A 20,650-nucleotide genomic window follows, 5' to 3' on the forward strand; every position below is an offset into this window, starting at 1 on the left:
AACCAACAACAACAAAAAAGAAGGACTTTTCCTCGGGGTGGGTCAGTCAGGGAGCAAAGTGACCCCGGGACGCGCAGCTGCTGCGCGGGGCGCGGAAGGAGGGAGGGAGGGACGGGGCAGCCCCGCCAGCGGCTCCGCGGGGAGGGGGGGGGCGCGGAGGAGGGGAAAGGAGGGGAGGGAAAAGGGGGGGGGAAGAGAAAGTTGGGAGGAAATAGCCCAGGAAAAGTGACACTCGCGGAGCCCGCCGGAGCGCGGAGGAAATAAAAGCGGCGGCGGGCAGGAAGTGTGAGGAGGAGGAGGAAGGGGAGAAGAAGGAGGAGGAGGAAGAAAAAAAAAAGAAGAAGAAGAAACAACAGCAGCAGCAGTCGCTGCTGCCGCGGCAGAAGAGAAAGCAAAAGCCGCCCGAGGGCTCGCAGCCGCCGGCGCGGCATCCGCGGGGCTGCACGGCCATGGCCCGGGAGAACGGGGACGGCGGCGGCTCCTGGAAGAAGCAGGCGGAGGACATCAAGAAGATCTTCGAGTTCAAGGAGACGCTGGGGACGTAGGTGGCGGGTTTGGGCTGCGGGGGCCGGGAGGCTGCGGGCGCTGTCCCTTCCCCCGGGGGTGGGTCCGTGTCCCCGGGTCCGTGTGCGGGGCTGCTCCGCGCCCCGCGCGTCCCTCCGGGCGAGAAGTCGGGGCGACCTGGAAACACGGAGAAAAATAGAACTGAGGGGCAGGAGCTAGGCTAGCATCCCTCCTCGCCATCCCTCCCCCCAAAAAAAAAAAAAAAAAGAGGGAGAAAAAGGAAAAACTCCAAGTGTTTTAAAATATTCATAGAACGAGGAGACGGGGAAAGGCTTTTTCTTGATAGTGCAACTGTAAATAAATGCGGTCTGACTTGCACGCTTCCCCTAAAGCCGATGGCTGCAGCTATTCGTGGACAGACGAGCAGAAATAATCGGAGTGGATTGGATGTGTTTTAGCTACGATGCTTAACTGTTGTTGGGCTTTATTTGTTTTATTTATAGTGGCGAGGCATAAAGATTAGTAAAACGTTCGAGTGTTGTTTTTTTTTTTTCTTTCGGAAGGCTGAGAATAAACACGCACAGATGGTGCAAGGGAGCGGGGTACAGGCTGGTGCTTTTTCGGCTGAGCAAAGAGTTTTATTTTTGTTAAAACTAATTTTTGCATACAGGATATTATAGAGGTAGAGAGCCGGGAGTGCTGAAGAGAGGCAGCGTATGGGCTGCTGTGTGTATATACGTTGTAATCAAGGTTGCGTTGTATTGGGAGTGGTCCTCGTTGCCGTGTCCCCACTGCTTTAATTGCTACTTTAAGCATGTCTCAAAACGGAGAGTAGCTAATGCCAAGTAGTGCTTTTCCTACGCTGCGTGCCACTTCCAAAACACAGTTGAACAAGTTTTGTCTGTAATATTTCAGTTTCTTTCTGCTTCCAAGGGAGGGCTCTCTATAAACAGAGTATTTCTGGTTCACGGGCTCGCTGTTTTTCCTATGAACAGGCTGCGAGTAAGAGCCGGGCTGGTCTTTAATATGGAGGTGGGTCACGCAGCTCGGCGGTGATGAGCTGATAGCAGAGCCCTCAGAAAAGCACTGACTTAGCAAATCAAATCAATGTCCGTCCAGGTCTCTGAAGAAGTAAAGTGCAGCGTAAGAGCCAAGTGTTGTGGTGTATTCTCCTCACCTTCAGCGAGATTTTGCTGTCAGAATTTCGTGCTGGGAGAGACGTGCCCTGCTTGTCACCTTAGAAGTGCCGTTCCCTTCCCGAGAGAAGGGGTGTTGGGGAGCAAAGTTTTAATGCACTGAGATTCTCTGGAGCAGCAGGACAGTTCACTGGGGTTCCCCCTGAACAACTTTCTGTCACCTTTCTGGTTGTTGTGAGCCACCTGTGAGGGTTAATTTGAGCTGCTGAAGAGGTCCAGGAGGAATTAATGCTGTGGCCTTGATCTGTATCCCACTGAAGTTAATGGGAGCAGGTGTAGGTCCCATGGAAGGTAAAGCTGGTCAGAGTTAATAGTTATGCGTATTACCATGGCTGCTGCAAATTAAATTCATTAAATATGGCTAATTAGTATCTGAAAGTATTAACCATTGTCTGAGCCTCACAGTTTGCTTGCTAAGTCCTTTCTGATGGCAGTGGAAGCAGTGAAGTTTTTAAACTTGACTTAACAGTCAATCTAGAAAGTTTTAGAAAATTAAAATAAGTGGATTACAAACCTGGGCCTCTATAAAGACAACAGAGCTGTTTTCTTTTCCATGCATAGTATTAAAGTTTGTATTAATTATCAACGTATGTGCATTTAACACCCTGCACGTGGGTTGCCTTTTGGTTGTGCATTCCTTAGCTTCCAAGGGAGGGCTGATAATTAAAAGATTTGAATCTGAGTTTTGGTTCTTTCGTTGGCCACCCACCAGCACAGCACCTGCAGATCCTACTAGCTCTGGTGTGATTTACTAGGGTGTGAAACCCCTAAAAAGTTCAGGCCATTGCTGTGCAAATCATTAAAGTGCCGGTTCCATTCCCACTGAAGTCAGTGAAGGTCTGTTTACTGGCTTGAGCAGCAGATACAGAGGGTCCAGAAATCCAAATGATGGGACGCTTCTCAGTTATTGATAAGAAAGTATTTAAATAGGGATTAAGCAAAAGGATAAACAGCTTTAAAGTATTTGGACCAAAATGTCTTCATCTGGCATTATTTAGGAGCAGGGATAAAATCTGCTTTGATCCCCCCTGCCCTGTAATGCTGAACTGTGTTGGACAGCCATCGCTTGATCTCACTGTCTAATAGATTTTTCTCTGGCATGGAGTGTGAAACTTGGCGTGTCAGATGAAACGCATGGGATTAGTGAAGTAGCTGCATTTTGCATTTCTCGGGCATTCCATTTCAGGATGCCAAAGTGCTGAAAGCACTTATAACAGAAAACCAGCCCTTTTTCATGCAGTAATCTTAACTGCCTGTGGTAAAATTTGTTAGAGAAAGAAAAGCACTAAAGCCCCAAATCAGGGAAGAAAGTGAAAAAGAAACTTTAAAAGCGCATTTTATTTCAAGTGCATTGATTTGTGAATGTTAGATCTATGTGTATACTCTATTAATGATTTGTTCTCTGAAGAGAGCCTTTCATCTGAATAAAAGCTCTTCAGCAGATCTTTAACACGGGAGACTTGAAATTGCTGGAATTATTAAAAAGATCCTAAGTTGGTTAATCATTATATCATTTGGGCTTCAAGGAAACTCTAATGAGTACCCAGCTCTCCCTTCCAGAGCTGGTATTAATTATTCACATGTCCCTGTAAATCACGTCCAGCCACATTGATACTGAAATTGAATTGGATGTCACATCCAGATGTAAGAAAGTAGCCTTCTTCCACCCAAAGAATTGTTTCCTTTGGTGGTTGAGGGCTGTACTGTTTGCTCTGCCCTGTGCTGTTGGGCAATAGTGTTTTTCTAAAGAAGGACCAGCAATGCAGCGGCCTGGCTCAGATGTACCCAGACCTGTACTTACCCTGGTCTGTATTTATGCAGATATTAAAGCATGTGCAATCTTAATTTGCGGCTCTGTATGTGCAGGTTCGTTGAGTTCTCTGTCTTGAAACTGGACTTGTCCACTACTGAGTCACTGAAAGTGAAATTACAGATCCTGAAAAAGTAGCTAGGAAGAAATAAAATAAATCAAGGATAAAATAAAATCATAGCAGTGGGCCAGGTCCTCAGATGATGTGATTTAGAGTCCCTTCCAAGTCAAGACAGGTGTGCTTGAGTAAGGAAGAGGATCTGACTAACTGCTTATGTCTTTAGTTTTCCACAAATTCACCTGTTGTAGCTCTACTCAATTACCCCTGGAAGAGGAATTGACAGGGGGATTGAGGACCTGCCTGAAGAGGAGGATTTCTGCCCCAGCCCTCAAGAGATGTGAAGCTTCACAATAACAGGAATCTGATAAGAAGATGAGACTGATCACAGAAATAAGAAATGCAATGTTTTTTCTCCATATATAAATGATATTATGTCTAAGGCATTTTAGAACTCAGATTTTGACGTCCAAGAAGTAATATGAAAAACCATGTCATCCTCTTGCCAAAGAGAAATGTCTTCCATCATTTGATCTGCCTAATTGGGTCAGCCCTGCATTTCTGAGGTATCTGTCACTAGGCCTTATTGACATCAGAGTTATGATGAAGTTATAACATTTAGAAGGGCTCAAACTTAGTAACTATGGAAATACCGAGGCTGTCCTTAAAAATGATGTGGTGGATTCCTTAAAGCTTAGTAATGATAACACAGGGAGTTGCATGGATATAGCCATAACATAGTACGAGCTGTGTGGGAAGACAAATACACTTCAGTGAAGTTTCCAGTGCTTTCCTAAAATACAATATAGAGAAAACATACAGGTGGTTCTGTTTTTCTCAGGGGCTCTGTGGTAATTTTTGGTTCCTCTGTGTCACTTCCATAGTCTTATGCCATTTGATGGTCTCCTGGCACCCTCCATGGCTGTGCTGCACACCCGTACGTGCTTGTTCATGCTGTGAAATGAAGTCACTCCGCGTCCTCCTCTCACATCTGTTTTCTTTCTCACACACCCACACGCGCGCACACACCTCGTCACAAGCCCTTACGTGCTGTCTGCTGTGTTTTGGTCCTCTCATGTCCTTCATGGAACCTTCCCCCACGTGCAGTCTCACTCTGACTCCCACTGGCGAGAGGGTGGTGAGGACAGGTCCTGGTGGAGGTGCCCCAGCGGAGGGTGCTGTGTAGAGGGGAGGTGCTGGGAGGTACCAGTGGGCTCAAGATCTGTTTGTCCCTGGTCAGAGATCTTCCCTTCTCGTTGACTGGGTGCAAAAAACACTTGTGTTGGATTCAACACAGCAAATTGTCCCTGGTTAGCCGTTTAACTTGAGGCATCGTACGAGTTACTCAGTGGTTTTTCCCTCCTGGATTTGGAAATTCCCAAGATCTAAAGAGATATGTTGATACTCGTGCTTCCCCTGGCTCCATAGCCCCTGTGATGATTGAAGAGTTTGTCTGATTTTCCTGTTTCTGCTGAAATTACCGGCAATTTCTGCCTCTCTTTTACGACACCTCAGTGAGGCAGCAGTGGCTCTCTGTCAGACTGTTTCATATTTCATAATTTTTTTTTCTCAGTTCAGTATTTTCCTTTTTTTTTTTTCCTAAATTACATTAAATAAACATTGCACATAAAAAACCTAGAGTATCCCATAGGTCTCAAGTTAAGATGCATGTTTTCAGGGGGAAGATTGATGAACCACTGCAGCAAACCATGAAGACAAGAGGTTCTCATCTCCTCTGGGATGATTTTGTAGGAGCTCTGAAAGCTCTCAAGCTTCTTGCAGGAGTTGCCACGAGAGAGCTTCTTCCCGTGTTTACATAGGAAGATATTTCATGGTCATTTCTGACCTTAAAATTTGCAGCTCTGGGAACCCCACTGTCAAACCCATGTAGGGTCAGGGATAGTTTGTGCTGAGGTGCATGGTGCCTACACCACCTTCCCTGCATCTGTGGGAGGAGTGAAAGCTCCAGATATTAATGTTTAACTTAATGGTGTGAAACAACTCAGGTGTTTTAGTTTATGCACTCTGTATAGGGTAAGCAGAAAAATGTTGTTAGGACTCCTTTAAGGTGACACATTTTGTTTTAAAATAAGTAATCCTCTTTGCTATCCAATGTGTTCTTGGAGGCTTAAAAACTATTAGCAGTGTGAATTGTAGTATCTTGTAAAGTAAATTGTTGGTCTCTCTTGAACAGTTACAGAAAATAACAGGTTTGAGCGTTCAGATGGAATTGAAAAGGGGAAGACAGAAAAGCAAGATGGCCAATAGTTTTTAAGTCTGATGGTGAGGATTGGGAAAAGCAGCCATTGGTGGTAAGGGATTTTTGACAGCTCTCCAACTGTGGTTCATTGGTGCATTTTAGACAGGGTTTGTTTGGGGCAACAGTGTAGCATAAAGGTCAATTTTCTTTCATAATCTGAAATTAAGATTCCAAAATACTCAATGCTCAAAAGCTTTCAAGTAAATACATAATTTTGGAGACACACAGTTACTGTATCGTCAGCTCACAAATGTGCTTGTGCTTCCTTCATGAGCCTGCTTTTCTGCTAGTTTTGATGCCTGACCTCTTTTTTTTCCCTGCCTCGTCTCTCTCTCAGTGGCTGTTCTCTTTCAAGTACATCTTTGTCCTGTCTGAGCTCCCTGTTACCAGAGGATACCTGCTCACCTGCCTGCCTGTGCAGCCAAGAAGTGTGCTTGACCAGCAAGGTGACAGTAAGATATCTGAGTTGTGCTGGAATAAGTTATTCTGGTTTTTTCCCCTCTATTTTTTGCACAGGGCTTAGGAAAATGTGATCCTTGCCTAGGCTAGCACTCAATATGAGTACTCAGGACCTCAGTATAACCAATATTGAGTCCACAACTGCTTTGTGTTTGTGTAGATGTGAGCTGAGGGCAAAGTATGCATAAAAATATTGGTATTTTTAAGCAGCCACAGAGGTAGCTGACACCCAAAAGCTCCCAACAAGCAAAACCCAGAGGGTCTGAAGACCTGGTGGAGAGGTAGTGGACAGAGCTGAACCCAAGTCTTTGGAGTCCTGTAGTAATCCTTTAACCAAAAGTCTATTCTTCCCATCACAGCCACAACACAGTGGGTGTGAGAGCCGTCTTCACCACCGCTCCTGCCATCTGGAGCAGCCTGTCTGCTTCCTTCACCCTCCATCTGCTTTCACACAGGAGCTGAAATATCTCTTGATGTATGTTTTCCTCCCTTTTTGTCTCTTTTTCTCTCTCTACCTTAGTTACTGACCTCAATTATTTTTGCTGTCCTTCACGCACAGTTCTCCTGACTACGTGCAGAATATTAGCTGGAGTTATTTAATCCTTTCAAGCATCCAAGGATACAATTAATATTGAATAAAGTTGTATTGTTTTGGTTTGCTTGACAATAATAAGCAAGTCATAATAGGATTCTGAATTTATTGCCAGTAATGGTATTCACTTAACCGGTGACTCACAGTTTATATTCATGATTACTTAATAGGACCTAATTTTCTAGTCATTTTAGATAGCATGAAAACAAGTTGGAACTAAGTGGGTACTGTTGGTAAACAGGTAAGGAGTGAAAGGAAGGATAAAAAATTCCTTGGGGCAGAGAGCTGTCATTTTAATTGGAATTCAAACCACCTTGCATTTCAGTACTTCTGTGTAAATAATAATTAACAACAATAACAATAATTTGCAAACATATGTGTGTGATTGGGCTGTTGTTGAATGACAAATAGCTAGCTTAGCAATCAGAATATTTCTCATTTCTCTACTGTTCCTTAAAACCTTTCTATCAAATTTTAACACTGATATGGTTTTTTATTATCTGACTTGGCAGTTCCTATAATTTTCCTCTGAATGTTGTGCCAATCATTTTTGAAAAAGAAAACTATAAATAACAGATTGTTAATAAACTTTTGAAGGCCCTTCACTGATGTTTTCATGTCGAAAGCAGAGTATTGAGTTTTATGCCAGAATTACTCACCAAGCAGATTCTATGAGGTTAAATTAAAATAATACTCTGTAGGAGAATTTTTTGGCTAAGTTAAAAGCCTTTTTTTTTTCTTTAAACACTGGATGTGCTAGGAAAAAGCTACTGGTAAGCTCTGTTTTAGATCTGATCTGTGTGTGGGACGGCTGACCACAAGGATGGGGATCCTCCATAACAATAGATCACTGATTTTGCTTGATCTTTTCCTGAGCAATATCTGTGTCACAGTCAAAATATCAATAGTTTTGGATAACTGGACTACATAAGATAGTTCTTAAAATACCTTTTTCAGTAGTGAAATGGGAAGAAGTGGATGAGGAAAAACATACTGGCTCAGATGTATTGAAGATTTATTTTTGTTTGGATTTTCTTATATCCCAAATTGGAGATAAACCAAGCAGTTTCAGTCTACTTATGGTTTCCAGGGAGGTGCTTTAAACAATGCAAATGAACATGAGCATTTACCACTAGCAGCAACAGGGTGAAGCACTGTGCCATCTCCACCTTAGACCCTTTCCCTTTGTTCTACTTCTGCAGTGGATCCTTCTCATTGTCCTGCTCTCAAGGCTCTCCCTAATTTAGGTTGTATATTTGAAGGTATATTCTTTCAAACCTGAGCACTCAGAAGTTGGGAATTCCATCTTATGCTCAGTTACCAGAGCACAGAAGATCTAGAAGTTTAATCCATGGCTGATGGGAGTGGAGTGAGGTCAGGATCCATGGAAATTCTGAGATCTGGGAGCCCTTAACCTCCCTGTTTGTTTTGGTGAGGGCTGGCATGGCAGTTTGGAGAGTAAGGAGAGTAATAAATCCCTGTTCATCAGTGCTGGACTGTGAAGGTTTGCTGGTTTTCCTAGGAGCTTAAATGTAAAGATTTGCAAAGGCTGAGAAGCCTGTGAGTATTGGAGGGTTGGACAGTAGAAAGTGAAATAGGAAGGGTCTAAAATACTTGGGTTTTTTAACTGCGCCTTTTATTGTCCTCAGATGAGACAGGAATACTGCACACACCAGAGTAAAAGACTCTTTGTACCCTGGAGAACTTATAAACTGAATAAATAAGACAAAAATGCTTACACTGTTTTGTTAAAGACAAGAAAGTGTGTTGCTTGTAAACCCAGAGCTCAGCCTGAATCTTAACCCCAGCCCTATGCAGGGGACTGCCCTGCTTCTTTTAGTTACGGGCACTGTGTCAGCACCAATATCTTCAAAATATATTTATTTATATGTGATTCAGCCGGGGTCATCACATATAATTTGTTTTTACTAGTTAAGGTCTGAAGATGCAGAGCACTGTCTATGTGCTGTTGGTAACAGCGTGGGCGCTTTGTTGCTGTGTTGTTTCAGCTGCTCACAGGAATCCAGGTCTGCCCAGAGCTATAAAGAGCTGGAACAGACCAGGCGGTGCTTGGGGTGATGTGGGATCACTCCCAGCAGGATCCCATCTTCCCATCCCAGCTTAAATAATTCAAAAGACTAGGATTCAGCCAGGCATCAATTTTCCATACAAACTCATCAGCTGTGACTCTGATGCCCCACTGTGATGGGCAAGGGCAGAAATGAGGGAAACCAGTGGATGAAAAACCGTAAAAAACTAAAATACACAGAAAACCCAAACAACACAGAAGGGAGCTGAGGGGGTGAGGGGAGAGGAGAGCACTTAGAGGATTTGCAGCCACATGGAAAACTCCTCTGGGGAAGGCACAGGTTGCTAATCAAATTCAGCCATATCTGAGACAGACTGCTAGAGCATCCCTGAATAATCCTTCACTGTTATATTGGGTTGGCTTGGAAATTTCCTCCCACTGCTCACTTGTGTCTTCTCTTGCCTCTCAGTGTAAGTAAATCAGCATGATGTGCCCAGCCATGAAGGCTGCAGTATTTTGGAAATTCCTGGCATAGCAGAGTGCTTGGTGTGCTGTCAACAGCACAAGGTACTGGGAGCACATTAAACTTGTTTCGTGCTCCCTGCCCTCTTTTCTTGCATAACACCTGAACAAGTTCAAAGGCTTTATCTTTTATTTCGGGAATTTTTGCAGCTGGGGCCTGAGATATCTTAAAGACTACCTAAAGCTCTGGGATCAGCATCAGTCTCACACCTCTGCTTTAATGGGGTTTGTTGCCGTAGGGGTGTAATTAATTTGTTCAAGAGACGCAACGTTTTTTGAGGGGAAAATCTGACACTGTTAAGCTTTTCCATGGGCTGATGATGAACATCATAAAAACACCACCTCCTTCTCTGAGTGCAAGCCATGGTGTTTTGAGGCACCTTCTCTAGCATAATTACATAGCAACCTGAATATTGCAAAGCAAACAAGGTTTCCCTCCCAACATAAAACACTCCCAAATGTAAAAAAACCTGCCACAAACCAGAACAAAAACTCTTATCTTCTTTAGGGAGAGATGAGGGGGACAAACAACGTGCAGCTTGTTAGCCAAGTTGCTTGATGCACCGAGAGAAGGTGCTTAGATTAAAACATTTATGGAGCAGAAAAACGGTGTCACTCCTTTTGGCCTAATGACCCAGGCACTGGAGCACAAGAGGAATAACTTAGAAGGAAGAGAAATGTCTCATGTCACAGGTTTGACTTAGGGCTTACGCTTTTTAGGAAGCAGGAGGCTATATATTTAGACATCAGAGAGAATATGCCAAGAAATGAGCTGAAAAAACCAGGGTTTTCAAAAGCACATAGATGCAGGAAACGCAGATACTGCAGGCTGCAGGGAGACTTCTGCTTTTGAGCATATTAATGTGTATCTGGAGTAGTTTTACTGACTAACTTTCCTGTCCATAACCATGTATTTCATGCCATAGATATAAACCTTACACTCTTAAGAGAGAAACTCTGAAAAAAAATAAATTTCACAGAACTTTGTAGGCAAGTCCATTTAATGAGTGTCTCTGATGAATCTTGTATTTTTCATGGAAAACAGTGAAAGTGATTCAAGGATTCCTGAGTGACAGCTGAGGTGGTTTGTGTCCAGAAAGCAAATGTGTACCCTTCTGGCACTGTGGAAAGGGAACATAACAAGTTCTAAAGCTGAGAACTTTCTCATTCTGCAGGTGAGTGGAGCTGCTCTGGGGAAAAGACAAAAGGAGAAGTCTGGGGTAAAGCAAAGGAATGGGATTCAGCTGTAGCTAAATGCCAAGAAAAACTCCTCTAAATGGGGTTCTTTTAACTTAATTGGCTCTAAAGACTGCTAAGTCTCCCTCCTTGTTAGTGAGCTGCAAAATTTCATGGACCTGGGTTCTCTGGACAGGACAGCTTGTGCACAACACCAGGCAACATTTTCACCATTTCCAATCAGTGATCACTAAAATGACCTGCAGCTTCAGTGCCAGTGTTTGCCCTGGAGATGGTGTGGTGTTGTAACATCTCTATCTTGCATTACCCTGTGATTATGAGGAAGATGAAGGAGCCCTTTATATACATGTAAGTGTAGTGTCTGTATGTACATATATACAGATGTATAGGGTATATATACCCACACATTAAAAATACTATTTATATGGTGATATATAGCGATATATAGTGCTAGTTTCTTACCACACAGCCTGTTGTTTGGCTTCATTAATAAATGCATAGAGAATGACTTGTGACATTTGGTAAAAACCGTTTAAGAGCATTGTGAACTCTGTTAATTTATTCTGTAGTTTGAATTTCTCTTGATATTTGGGTTGCATTTAGGGGAAGGCAGGGGAGTCATGCCTTCTTATATCATCTAAGCTTCATCATTCCTAATAAAGGGTCTAACCCAAAATTCAGCATGAGGATATCCCCAGCAACGAGGAGTATGCAAAGTGAATGAACACTTATGAAACACTAATGAAAGAACAGAAATTTGATGAGTACTGAATTTTATTATGACATTGTCTAGAATAAGAAATGTGGAGCAAGAAATCTGCCAGACTTTTGGCAGCTGAGTAGATTTACAGGACTGTTTCTGTTATTAATCAGCAATCAGTACACTGAAAAGAGGTAAAAAGCAGATTTCTATTTGTCTATGTCAGTGCATTTGTCTATGCACTGACTTCTTGAGAGATGTTTTCCTGTTATGTTCTTCCTTCATCTAGTGAGGTAAGACTTGAGTCTAACCAACGACTTTGTTTTTATTCTTGCTCACCATTCTTTTGCTTTCAGTAGTGGAAGTGGGATAGTGACATTTTCCCAACCTGTCATCTTTAGCAGGGATGACTTTGGTAGTTCTGAAATATGCAGCATTTGACCTTGCTCAGTTTGTGACTGGAGACCATGGGAAGCTCTCAGAGGCAATCTTAGCTCTGTGATGCCTGATGTCCCCCATGGCCCTCTGCTTCCATTTCTGAGACACTCCTGGTAGGTCCTCTGGAATATCGGAAGGAAAATGATCGTTTTGCCCGAGATTTAAACAGGAACTGTGTGGTGCCCCCTTGTTCAATTAGCTAATGGGGGTAAACCCAGAAAAATAAGAAGTAAGGGCACAATGGCCCTTCCCTCTCCTCTTGTCCTCCATCTCCACTACCTCTGCTATACTGAACCCCTATTTTCTATCTCCTGTCTAAATCCTGCACAAACCCCTTGGGAGGGTGCAGTGCCAGAGTTACATCCAGCTGGGAGGCAGAGCTGGAAGGCAGCAAAGCATCATCTTTTGGGTCAGTTAAGGGCTTTATTTCTTTAGATAAAGCACCCTTCCCATGGGAGAATGAAGGTGGTGCAGAGCAGATGGAGTCTGTCTGAGCTTTCTTGGGTGCAAACTTGACTGCAGTAAGTGGAGGGTGAATTAACTAACACTGTGCTTGGTGTTTGGAGGTCTGTCTCAGGTAGCCTGTGAGGGATTCTCCTCCAGAATGGGATGGTTGAGGTATCTTCACCATCCACATTTAACTCTGGTGTGCACCACTGCCTACAGGGTGCTCTTTGACCATGGCTTGCAAAGTCATGGTTGTGCTGATTAAAACCCACCTTGCCAATGTCGTTGTGGTAATGAGTACATTACTTTCTGCAATCAAATCCCTTTTCTGCTGTTCTTTAAGCAACACCCCATGGGACGTAACAAGGCTTAGATATTTTCATACTTTAACACCAAGGCAAATGTGAAAGATGGGAAGATTGACAGTAAAAATACTTTAGAAATTTAGTTTTGTCTTCGGAAGGTGCCTGTAAAATGTCTTCCTAGAGGTCTCCTTGTGTGTTGGCTTTGTGCTCTGATTAGATCTCCCTAAAGCCAGAGAGTAGCACACAAAAGCACACCAGGTCTGTTTCTCTTCTTATTTTCTCTTAAATGATTTTTAGCATCTCAGAGTTACTGTAAAATTCTGCCTTTGATGTGCACAGTTTAGAGGTTTTCCTTTGGGAGTCAAGAAAAGCCCATACTACTCAGCAGCAGCTGGAATAGCAGCAATTTGTGCTCCTTGCGCTCACGTTTCAAACGTCAATATAAAGTTACAAGGCTATGAAGGAACAGGTTGCAATTCCAGAAGAGAAGAGGAAGGGGCTGAGCATGTCCCACAGGGTGGTTCACGTCTTCTGCTGGCCCCGTTGTTTTCAGGGTTGTGCTGTGAATTTATTTAATGAAACGATACAGGTTTTAAAAATAGTTGTCCAAAAAGGAGGTGAGGGGGAAGGGGGAAAGTACAAAGTACAAGGAATTTTATTTCTTTTCGTTCCATAGACGCTATAAATCAGCAGGGGAGTCAGTCGCAGGATTTTTTTTCCCTTCTATCTTGCGTTGTTAAAAAATCATCAGCCACCACACTGAAATGGTTTGCAAGAGCATCTTTGTCAGGAACAATTTCTGCCTGGGAACAATAAAAAATTAGTAGATGCCAGGTTGAAATCGTGTGTCAGAGGTTACCGAATTCAACTTAAGAGCTGTAAATGGAACCAATCATCATTTCTTAATGAGACATATGAGAACAAAGAATCACAATGCTTGAATAATCTGTCGCATTTCTATCATGCTGCTTAAGAAATTATACAGTTTGTTCGATAGTTTGGCAGGTAACATGACAAAAATCAATTTACAAAGCAGATTAAATACAAATATGCAGTGCTGTGTTGGTTCCCCCCCTCCACCCCCCAGGAATGTAATTCTTAAAGCCATATGTTTTTTATCCTACCCAGTCATCTGTTTTCAGTGGTACTGCTTGAATGAGGTGCTGCATGGCCCACAGTGACATTATTCACCAGATCATTTGTCTTTAATCCATCTCTGGTCTAATGAGGCTGTCGTCTGGGCCTTGGTGAAAATGAATGATGGGTTGCTCTGATGTAGACTGTAAGTATGTTTTTCACTTAGTGCTAAGGCTGTATTTTTACAGGGTCCTTAAGGAAACCCGTCTCTCAGCCCTTATTAACACTTAATGTAAATATTTCTGAATATTTTATTCATTTGGCAGCTAGTAGGAGAAACTTGGTATGAGTTCCCTAGGAGCTAAATAACAGCCATTGTACGTAGAGTTGATACCATCATCTATATTAATACCAGAGCTTTCAGCACGTTGCAGCAGGCTGTGACTGGAACAGTCCTGTCCCTGTTTGTGGTTTCTGCAGCAAACCACCAATAAAAACAATTCATAGTGACAGCCACAGTGGACACTAAATGCCATCTTCAACAACAAGTGTTCAATGGCCTTACCCTTTTCTTCCATAAATGAGTCCCTCAAACTTTGAATGAAGCTGTGGCACAGAAGGGATAATTTTCCCCCCCTGTGAAATGTTTCCACCTCTCATCTTCTCTGTGGAGAACATATAGATATAGGATTTTTGTTCCCTGCATGAATAACTCTGGGATTCCCTCAGTCCATTTGTGTTTTATGTAGTCTACAAGATGCCACTGATGTACCTGGCTGTGTATCTCGTTATGCCTCTTGTATGTCACTGGGTTCTCACAGATGTCGCAACAACTTTTAGGGAACTGTGAGCTCTATTTTTTTATTTCAGTCAAGGTGTCAGGGTTCCAAGAAGCCTTTTAAATATACCAGAGGACTGTGTTATGGGAGAGAATAGTATTTCTTAACTTATCGTTGCCATATGACTCCTATTACTGCAATTTTTGAGCAGATCACAGTCCTTGGAGAATCTGTGATACCGAAAACTCGTATGCTTATATTTTTGCTACATTTATGCATGACATATGGACTTCTAGGATCTGGTTACTCAGTGTCTGCTCAACATCTTGTATTTTGTGGTGACTGTTGAGGAAACTGAATATGTATGGTATGTCCTTATCTATTATTGGTGTTGCTGTAGCGTTTATCTTGTGCTTTGTTGGCTAACTGTCAAGTACTCAAAGGCTTCATTAAGAAACAGATGTACAGGTCTACACTTTGTTTTTGTAGCTGCACTTTTGACATATTGTAAATGTCCTTAATTGATTTTGTTCAGGATAATACCATCTGCTGGCATGTATTTCTACTGTGGCTCTTGCTGAATACTTGTGTCTATCATGGTCTATAAGGACAGATTACAGTGTCAGCAAGATATTACGTTGCCTTTTTTTTTCTGGAATAAATGGGAGCAGAATTTGGACATTGGATGACCCTATATCTACATAATTTAATATATAGATTAATACATTTTATTCCAAAAAAGCATGTTTCAGGCAAGAATTGAGCCCTCTATCCACATGGATCTCTCTTAATGTATTTTTGGTGTGTCTGCAAACGTGTCAGAACTTGCAGTCTGGGAGAAAATGAGTCTTTGGGTTTATATTTGTCTTCCCCTTGATAATGGAGGGATGTGGAATGAATGTTTAGATCTTCCTGAAGCCTGTACACAGAACTCTCTCTAATGGTCAAAATAAGTTGTCTTTAAACATCACTTACTGTATTTGTAAGGCTGATGGTCTTCTTGTCAGCTTCTAACATAGCCAAGTGAGTTCTGGTATGAAGATTTTGGTGGCAGAAGCAATACTAAACATGCACTAGATGAGAATTCTGCTGAGGATGCAGATAGGAAAATATGTGCAGTCTCCTGAGAGTCCAGGACAAAATCCTCCTTTCTGCATAGCCCACTGTCCTGTTGGATTTAGCTCTCCATATTCCACTCAGTCCTTTTTACTAGGTAGAACCAGTATTTATGGTAGATTTTATTGCAGTTTCCGTGTCTGTCTGAACTGTGAAATGCAATAGAAATTCCATTTCCTGGCACTCCCTGTCTCTGGTCATGACAAGTGCAGGCAAGCGTCAAAAAGTATATAGGTCAGGATTTCTCTGTAGTGGCCTAACTACGGTCCCAGTAAAAACAGTAGTGAGAGTTGGTCCTTGATGTCAATGAGGCAGCATTTATTCAGTTTTGAGATGCTTATGAAGCCTTTACCTCTCTCCACACCACTCACGTGCAGTGGTGACAGGGAGGAGAAGTGGGGTCACGCAGGGAAATGAGAGTCCTCCAAATAGCAGTGAAGATAGAGAGATGGGTGTGCTTAGTGTTTCAATAAAAGTGGGTCACTGGTCTGAGGTACTTGTGTACCTCAGCAGGTCTGGGTTGTCCTTGAGCTGCATTTGTGTTTGTGGTGCTTCATGTGGTCAGGATTCAGGTGAAAACTCAATTACGGAGAGCCTTCCTGACCATGCATGCGTATTAGAGCTCACATGAAAGTAATGGCAAAAGCACAGGTTCTCCTTTTACTTTGCCAGTCACTTTCTTTGACTCAGTGTCCTTGCTGTTGCTGTTCTCCCACTATTGATAACCCTTGTATTGGTACTCCCATACTGGTACCCGCTCAGACTTTGTAAAGTCACGAGCTTTGGAGACGATGTGGACTAATGGCAGAGAAATGTCTTGGGTTGAAGAGCACTAGATAACAATTTGGGAGACTTGGGTTTTGTTTCTGACTGTGACACTGGCCTTTTTTTATGACCTTGGAGAAATTGCAGCACCTCATTGGCCTGGTTTCCCCATCTGCCAAACAGTCCCCGACCTACTTTGTAGCTCACTTTGAGACCTAACTAATTAAAGCTTGCTATGTGAGGTGTTCAGAATGCACTGTGCAGGGTGTTGTTTTTTGTCATGGTAATGTGGTGGGAATCTCCCCTCTTCTATCCATGTTGAAACCTCAGCTGCAATGCTCGTGTTTTGCAGGTGATCCTTTGTGTGGAACACAAGGCCAGAATCTGATCCCTTTCCTAAAAATACCACTCACTCCAAAAAGAGGTGGACAGCCCCACCTCAAAGACACTAGAAATGGGACAAGAGAGTAAACCCAACTAAAATGCATTTTGTTTTCTGAAACTGTTGTCATCTTTCAGTGTGTTGGGAATTCCAGTAAGGCAGAAAGACCATCCAGAAATGTCTCTGAGCTCTCAGCCCCAGCCGGATAATGCATTTTCCAGTGTAGGTTTGTCAGTAGAAGGACACTGGGGAGACAACTATAAGAAACTGTAAAGCTGTGAGGGGGTTTTCCCCTCCTTAGCAATCCAGGTTAGAAGTGGGAGTCAGAAAATAGCAGCTGTTTTAGCATCACACTGTCAACAGAGTGGGATTTGCAGAGCAGTGGATAAGGATTTGTGCTGCCCCAAAGAGCCCTCTGATGATAAGGCAATGTGGTCTTGCCTTGAAGACACATCTGTAGCATTAGTGATGTTAATTATATTTTTTAATATCTAACAATATTTGTGCCTCTTGCAAATCAGTTTAGTAAGTGAAGACAGCACAGAAGAAGCTACAGTGGCCCTGAAACAATCAGCTTTTTGAAACATCTTTAAAAAAAAATAAAAGCAATTGGAGAAATGTCCTCATTTTCACATCTTCATGGGGGAAAAAATGGTACCTATGAGATGCAAGAAGAATAGAGTTGTGTTTCAAGTCACTGCAGCATTACTGTTTTAAAAAGCCTTTTTGTAGGCAGAGTGCATTCAGGGGTTTTTTTCTGATTCTGGAAAAAAGTAAAGTTCACGCATAAATTGGCAAGGCAGACTTTCATTTAAGCTGTGTGATTTAGATCTGCTGGTGAAGGCTGCTGCTGTAGAGCATTTGGCATTCATCAGAAGAAATCTCCAAGTCTAAACAGTTTTATTATGCAAAGCTATATAGTTGGAAGGTAAAACACTCTGTCTTTTTCCACTTTGAAGAACAGGGCCAGCTGATGGATGACCCATCAAATGTCTCATAAACTTGCAGGGAAGGTGAATAGCTGTGGGTCTCCCTCTTCAACCTGTGGCTGCTCTAAGCAAGGAGGGAAAAAGCTGCTTAGCTGGGCTGTGAATAGGAGAGCAGCTGTGCTCAAGAAACCAGGGTGGTATTCTCAAATAATGTGTTAGAAAACCATTGGTATCTTCATGAATCAGGGTCCCAATATTTGGATATTTCCACTGAGATTTTTGTTAGTGCAGCTTTATATTTCCTACAAGACATTTCTACTAACAAGGTGTGCAATGACTGTGCTTGTACATGGGTGCAGTTTCTCCCAAAGTGAATTTTCCTTAGTGACTTTTATTAACATTTATTAAAGCTTCACCCTGTTTAGTATGTGATTATTTTGCTTATTCATACTACCATGTGTGCTTATCCTCAAGCACACCCTAAAGTACCATTAGAAGTATGAAGTCAGAGGGACTTCAGCAGGAGCCAAAATATGGAGCCCTTAATGTCTTTTTTGCTAGGTGTGGACTGCTGAAAGGCAACCAAGAAGGGCTCTCCTAAGTGGCTGTCCTCCGTATTTCTGCACATTTCCACAGGATGCAAGGGACCAGGTCTGCTAATCCCACCCAGAGCTCACCACAGCAGCCACAAAATTCCCACCTGGTGGGAATTCCTGGCCCTCAGTGTCCTGCACCCACCCCGCACCAACCACAGTGAGCACAAATTAGAGCCTGGCTGAGCCATTTGGTAAAACATCACCACAGAAGTTCCTTGGCAGGGTGAGAGGGAAAAACCTGTTTAGCTTAGCCTGCTGTTGATGCACCATAAATTTTTTTCTCCATTCCATAAAAACTGGAATAAGGGAACACCAGCCTTTGTGAAATGCCCTTTAAAATGCAGTAAGAAAACTCAGTATAGTGACAGGTTCCTATTTATTCAAGCAAACCTTTAAAATAAACTCTGAGTGCTCAGAAAAGTAAATTTCTCCATCACAGACAAAGGAATTGTGTTGTTTTTCATTTTGGACAGCTTTAGTTTTTCTCGGAAGAGGACTGTAGCAGAAAGAATAACCCAAGGCAATAAGTTGGGCCTTGAACACAACCCAATTTCTTGCATGTAATTTGGGTTCATTCTCCTCTGAGGCTGTGCTTTAGGTGAACAGTATAAAACTTGGCGGTCTTTCAAAATCTGGAGGGAATACAAGAAAGGACACATTATCACTTCACCTTGTGCATTGCAGGATCTGCAGAGACTGAGAAAGTACTGCTGTTTCTCAGGAATTACTGGTTCTTTTAAAGCCAGTAAAGAGGCTGAGTGGGATTCACTGCACCTACAAGGCTTGGGTGCATTTGCCTAAATTTAGGCATTCGCTGTCATTTGGGATGTCCCACATGATCCTGAAACAGCCACAGGGAGCTGGCAGGAATGATACTGGATGTGCTGGAGATGGGCACCCTGGGGAGCTGAAGGCTGGGTGTATGTATAGAATAGAGAGGATCTCAAATGGCATTAAATGGCATATAGGTGTGGTGCACCTAGAGGAAGGTCAGGAGCATCCCTGGGCAATGGCATTTGGGTCCTGAGACAATGGAAGAGCAGAATCCTGCCTGACTGAGGGGGTTGATAGAAACACTGTCTCATCTGAAAACAGTCCAAGATTCACACAGACCAAGAGTTTTTAGATCAGTGGGGGGTCTGATCTACTGCTTTGAGAAGGATTGAGCTGTTTGTAATATAAACACTGCCATAAGAGTTTTCCTTGCTGATTCGTGGTCTTACAGGTGGGAGCAAACATTTAATAGCTCTGGTGCTCAGTTGCAGTTGATTAATTCATCTGAAATTAGGCCAAAGGTACCTCAAACTGGGGCATTTTGATCAACAGCCAGCTTGAAAATGTAGGTGTGTGACTTATCTGCATTCACCCGTGAGACAACTGGTTGTGTTTCGTGTTTCTGGTTGTGCAGTGCACTGGGACTATGCTGGGCAGTTAAATTCAGGGCAGTTTAGTGCAGAATTGGGTCCTAGGGCTGGGATGGCTACAGCAGCTTCTTCTTTCTCTGTTGGATCCAGGATGTAAAATCTTCTGTTAAATAACATCATCAAAAATCAAAATTATTTTGCTTGGGCCTAATTTTTTTCTCTTCACTTGTTGCTTCATTTGCCAGATTTTCAATTACCCGTGGAAACTTAAGATTACCTTTGTCAGTCTCCTGAGGCTGGTGGAGGCACTGCTTTCTCCCTCGGCACAAATAAGACATTCTTTTGATATTGGTCATTCACGAATGAGCTCTTGCAAAAAAAAAAAAAGTAAAACCCCACACATCCCTATTTGCATCACTTGGACTGCTTTTCTGAAAAACCTCCATTATGAGAATTTCATATTGGGTTTGTAACCCAGTGGGGAACACATGTGATCCACTGTTTCTGCTCTGCAGAAGCAGCATCCACAGTAATTAAACACTAACTACCTTTGCTTGGAAATAGCTGTCATCATCACTCTTTGCAGTTGTGAGTTTTTTTTTTGTGTGTGTGTGTGGATACTGATTATAAGCTTTTAAAGCAGTTGCCTACTCTTTATCTCAGCTGGTATTTATGCTGAAAGGTAGGTTAAATCCTTCAATTTTTTGTCAGTGTGACCACTCTGCTTGAAATCACCTCTGGGCCATTATGCAAAAAAAAAGGATTTTTTTTTTTTTTTTTACTCCTGTTTGAGGGGATGATGGAAGAGCCTGTTTTCTGCCTTCAGATGGTAAAGTCAGCAAGAACAGAGACTCAGCTGGCCGAGCACAACTTCAGCTGGGAGGTTCTGTTGGGGAATGTGGGTTGTTGGCAGCAGTGTAAGTGTGTGAGAAATGAAAACTCCAGCTGGACTTTCTTCAACCCTGTTTTCTCTGAACTGTCCTCCAGCTGGCAAAATTTTCCTCCCTTTGAGGTGAAGGAATGGTCAAGCACAGGAGCAATGGCTGGTTTTGGTTGCCTGGTGCCCCATTGGCTTTGAAGTTGTGTTATTGTTGTCCTTCCCTTGCATGAAGCCCTGCTGCACCA

At 42.8% G+C, this 20,650-nt stretch overlaps 1 protein-coding gene across 3 annotated transcripts in view; it reads left to right on the forward strand.

Annotated features, from left to right (window-relative positions):
- The first annotated feature begins 206 nt into the window (after window positions 1-206).
- The window catches only part of CAMK1D (calcium/calmodulin dependent protein kinase ID), a 216,708-nt gene continuing 196,264 nt past the window's right edge, over window positions 207-20,650 (forward strand). For all 3 annotated transcript variants that reach the window (XM_051795201.1, XM_051795202.1, XM_051795203.1), the window contains exon 1: window positions 207-541. In XM_051795201.1, coding sequence (XP_051651161.1) covers window positions 450-541 — 92 coding nt within the window. In that variant the 5' untranslated portion in view covers window positions 207-449. The remainder of the gene's footprint in view (window positions 542-20,650) is intronic.

The sequence above is a fragment of the Manacus candei genome, unplaced genomic scaffold (genome assembly GCF_025592945.1).
Source record: "Manacus candei isolate 608988 ecotype Guabito, Panama unplaced genomic scaffold, ASM2559294v1 h1tg000042l, whole genome shotgun sequence".
In the NCBI taxonomy this organism is placed as follows: domain Eukaryota; kingdom Metazoa; phylum Chordata; class Aves; order Passeriformes; family Pipridae; genus Manacus; species Manacus candei.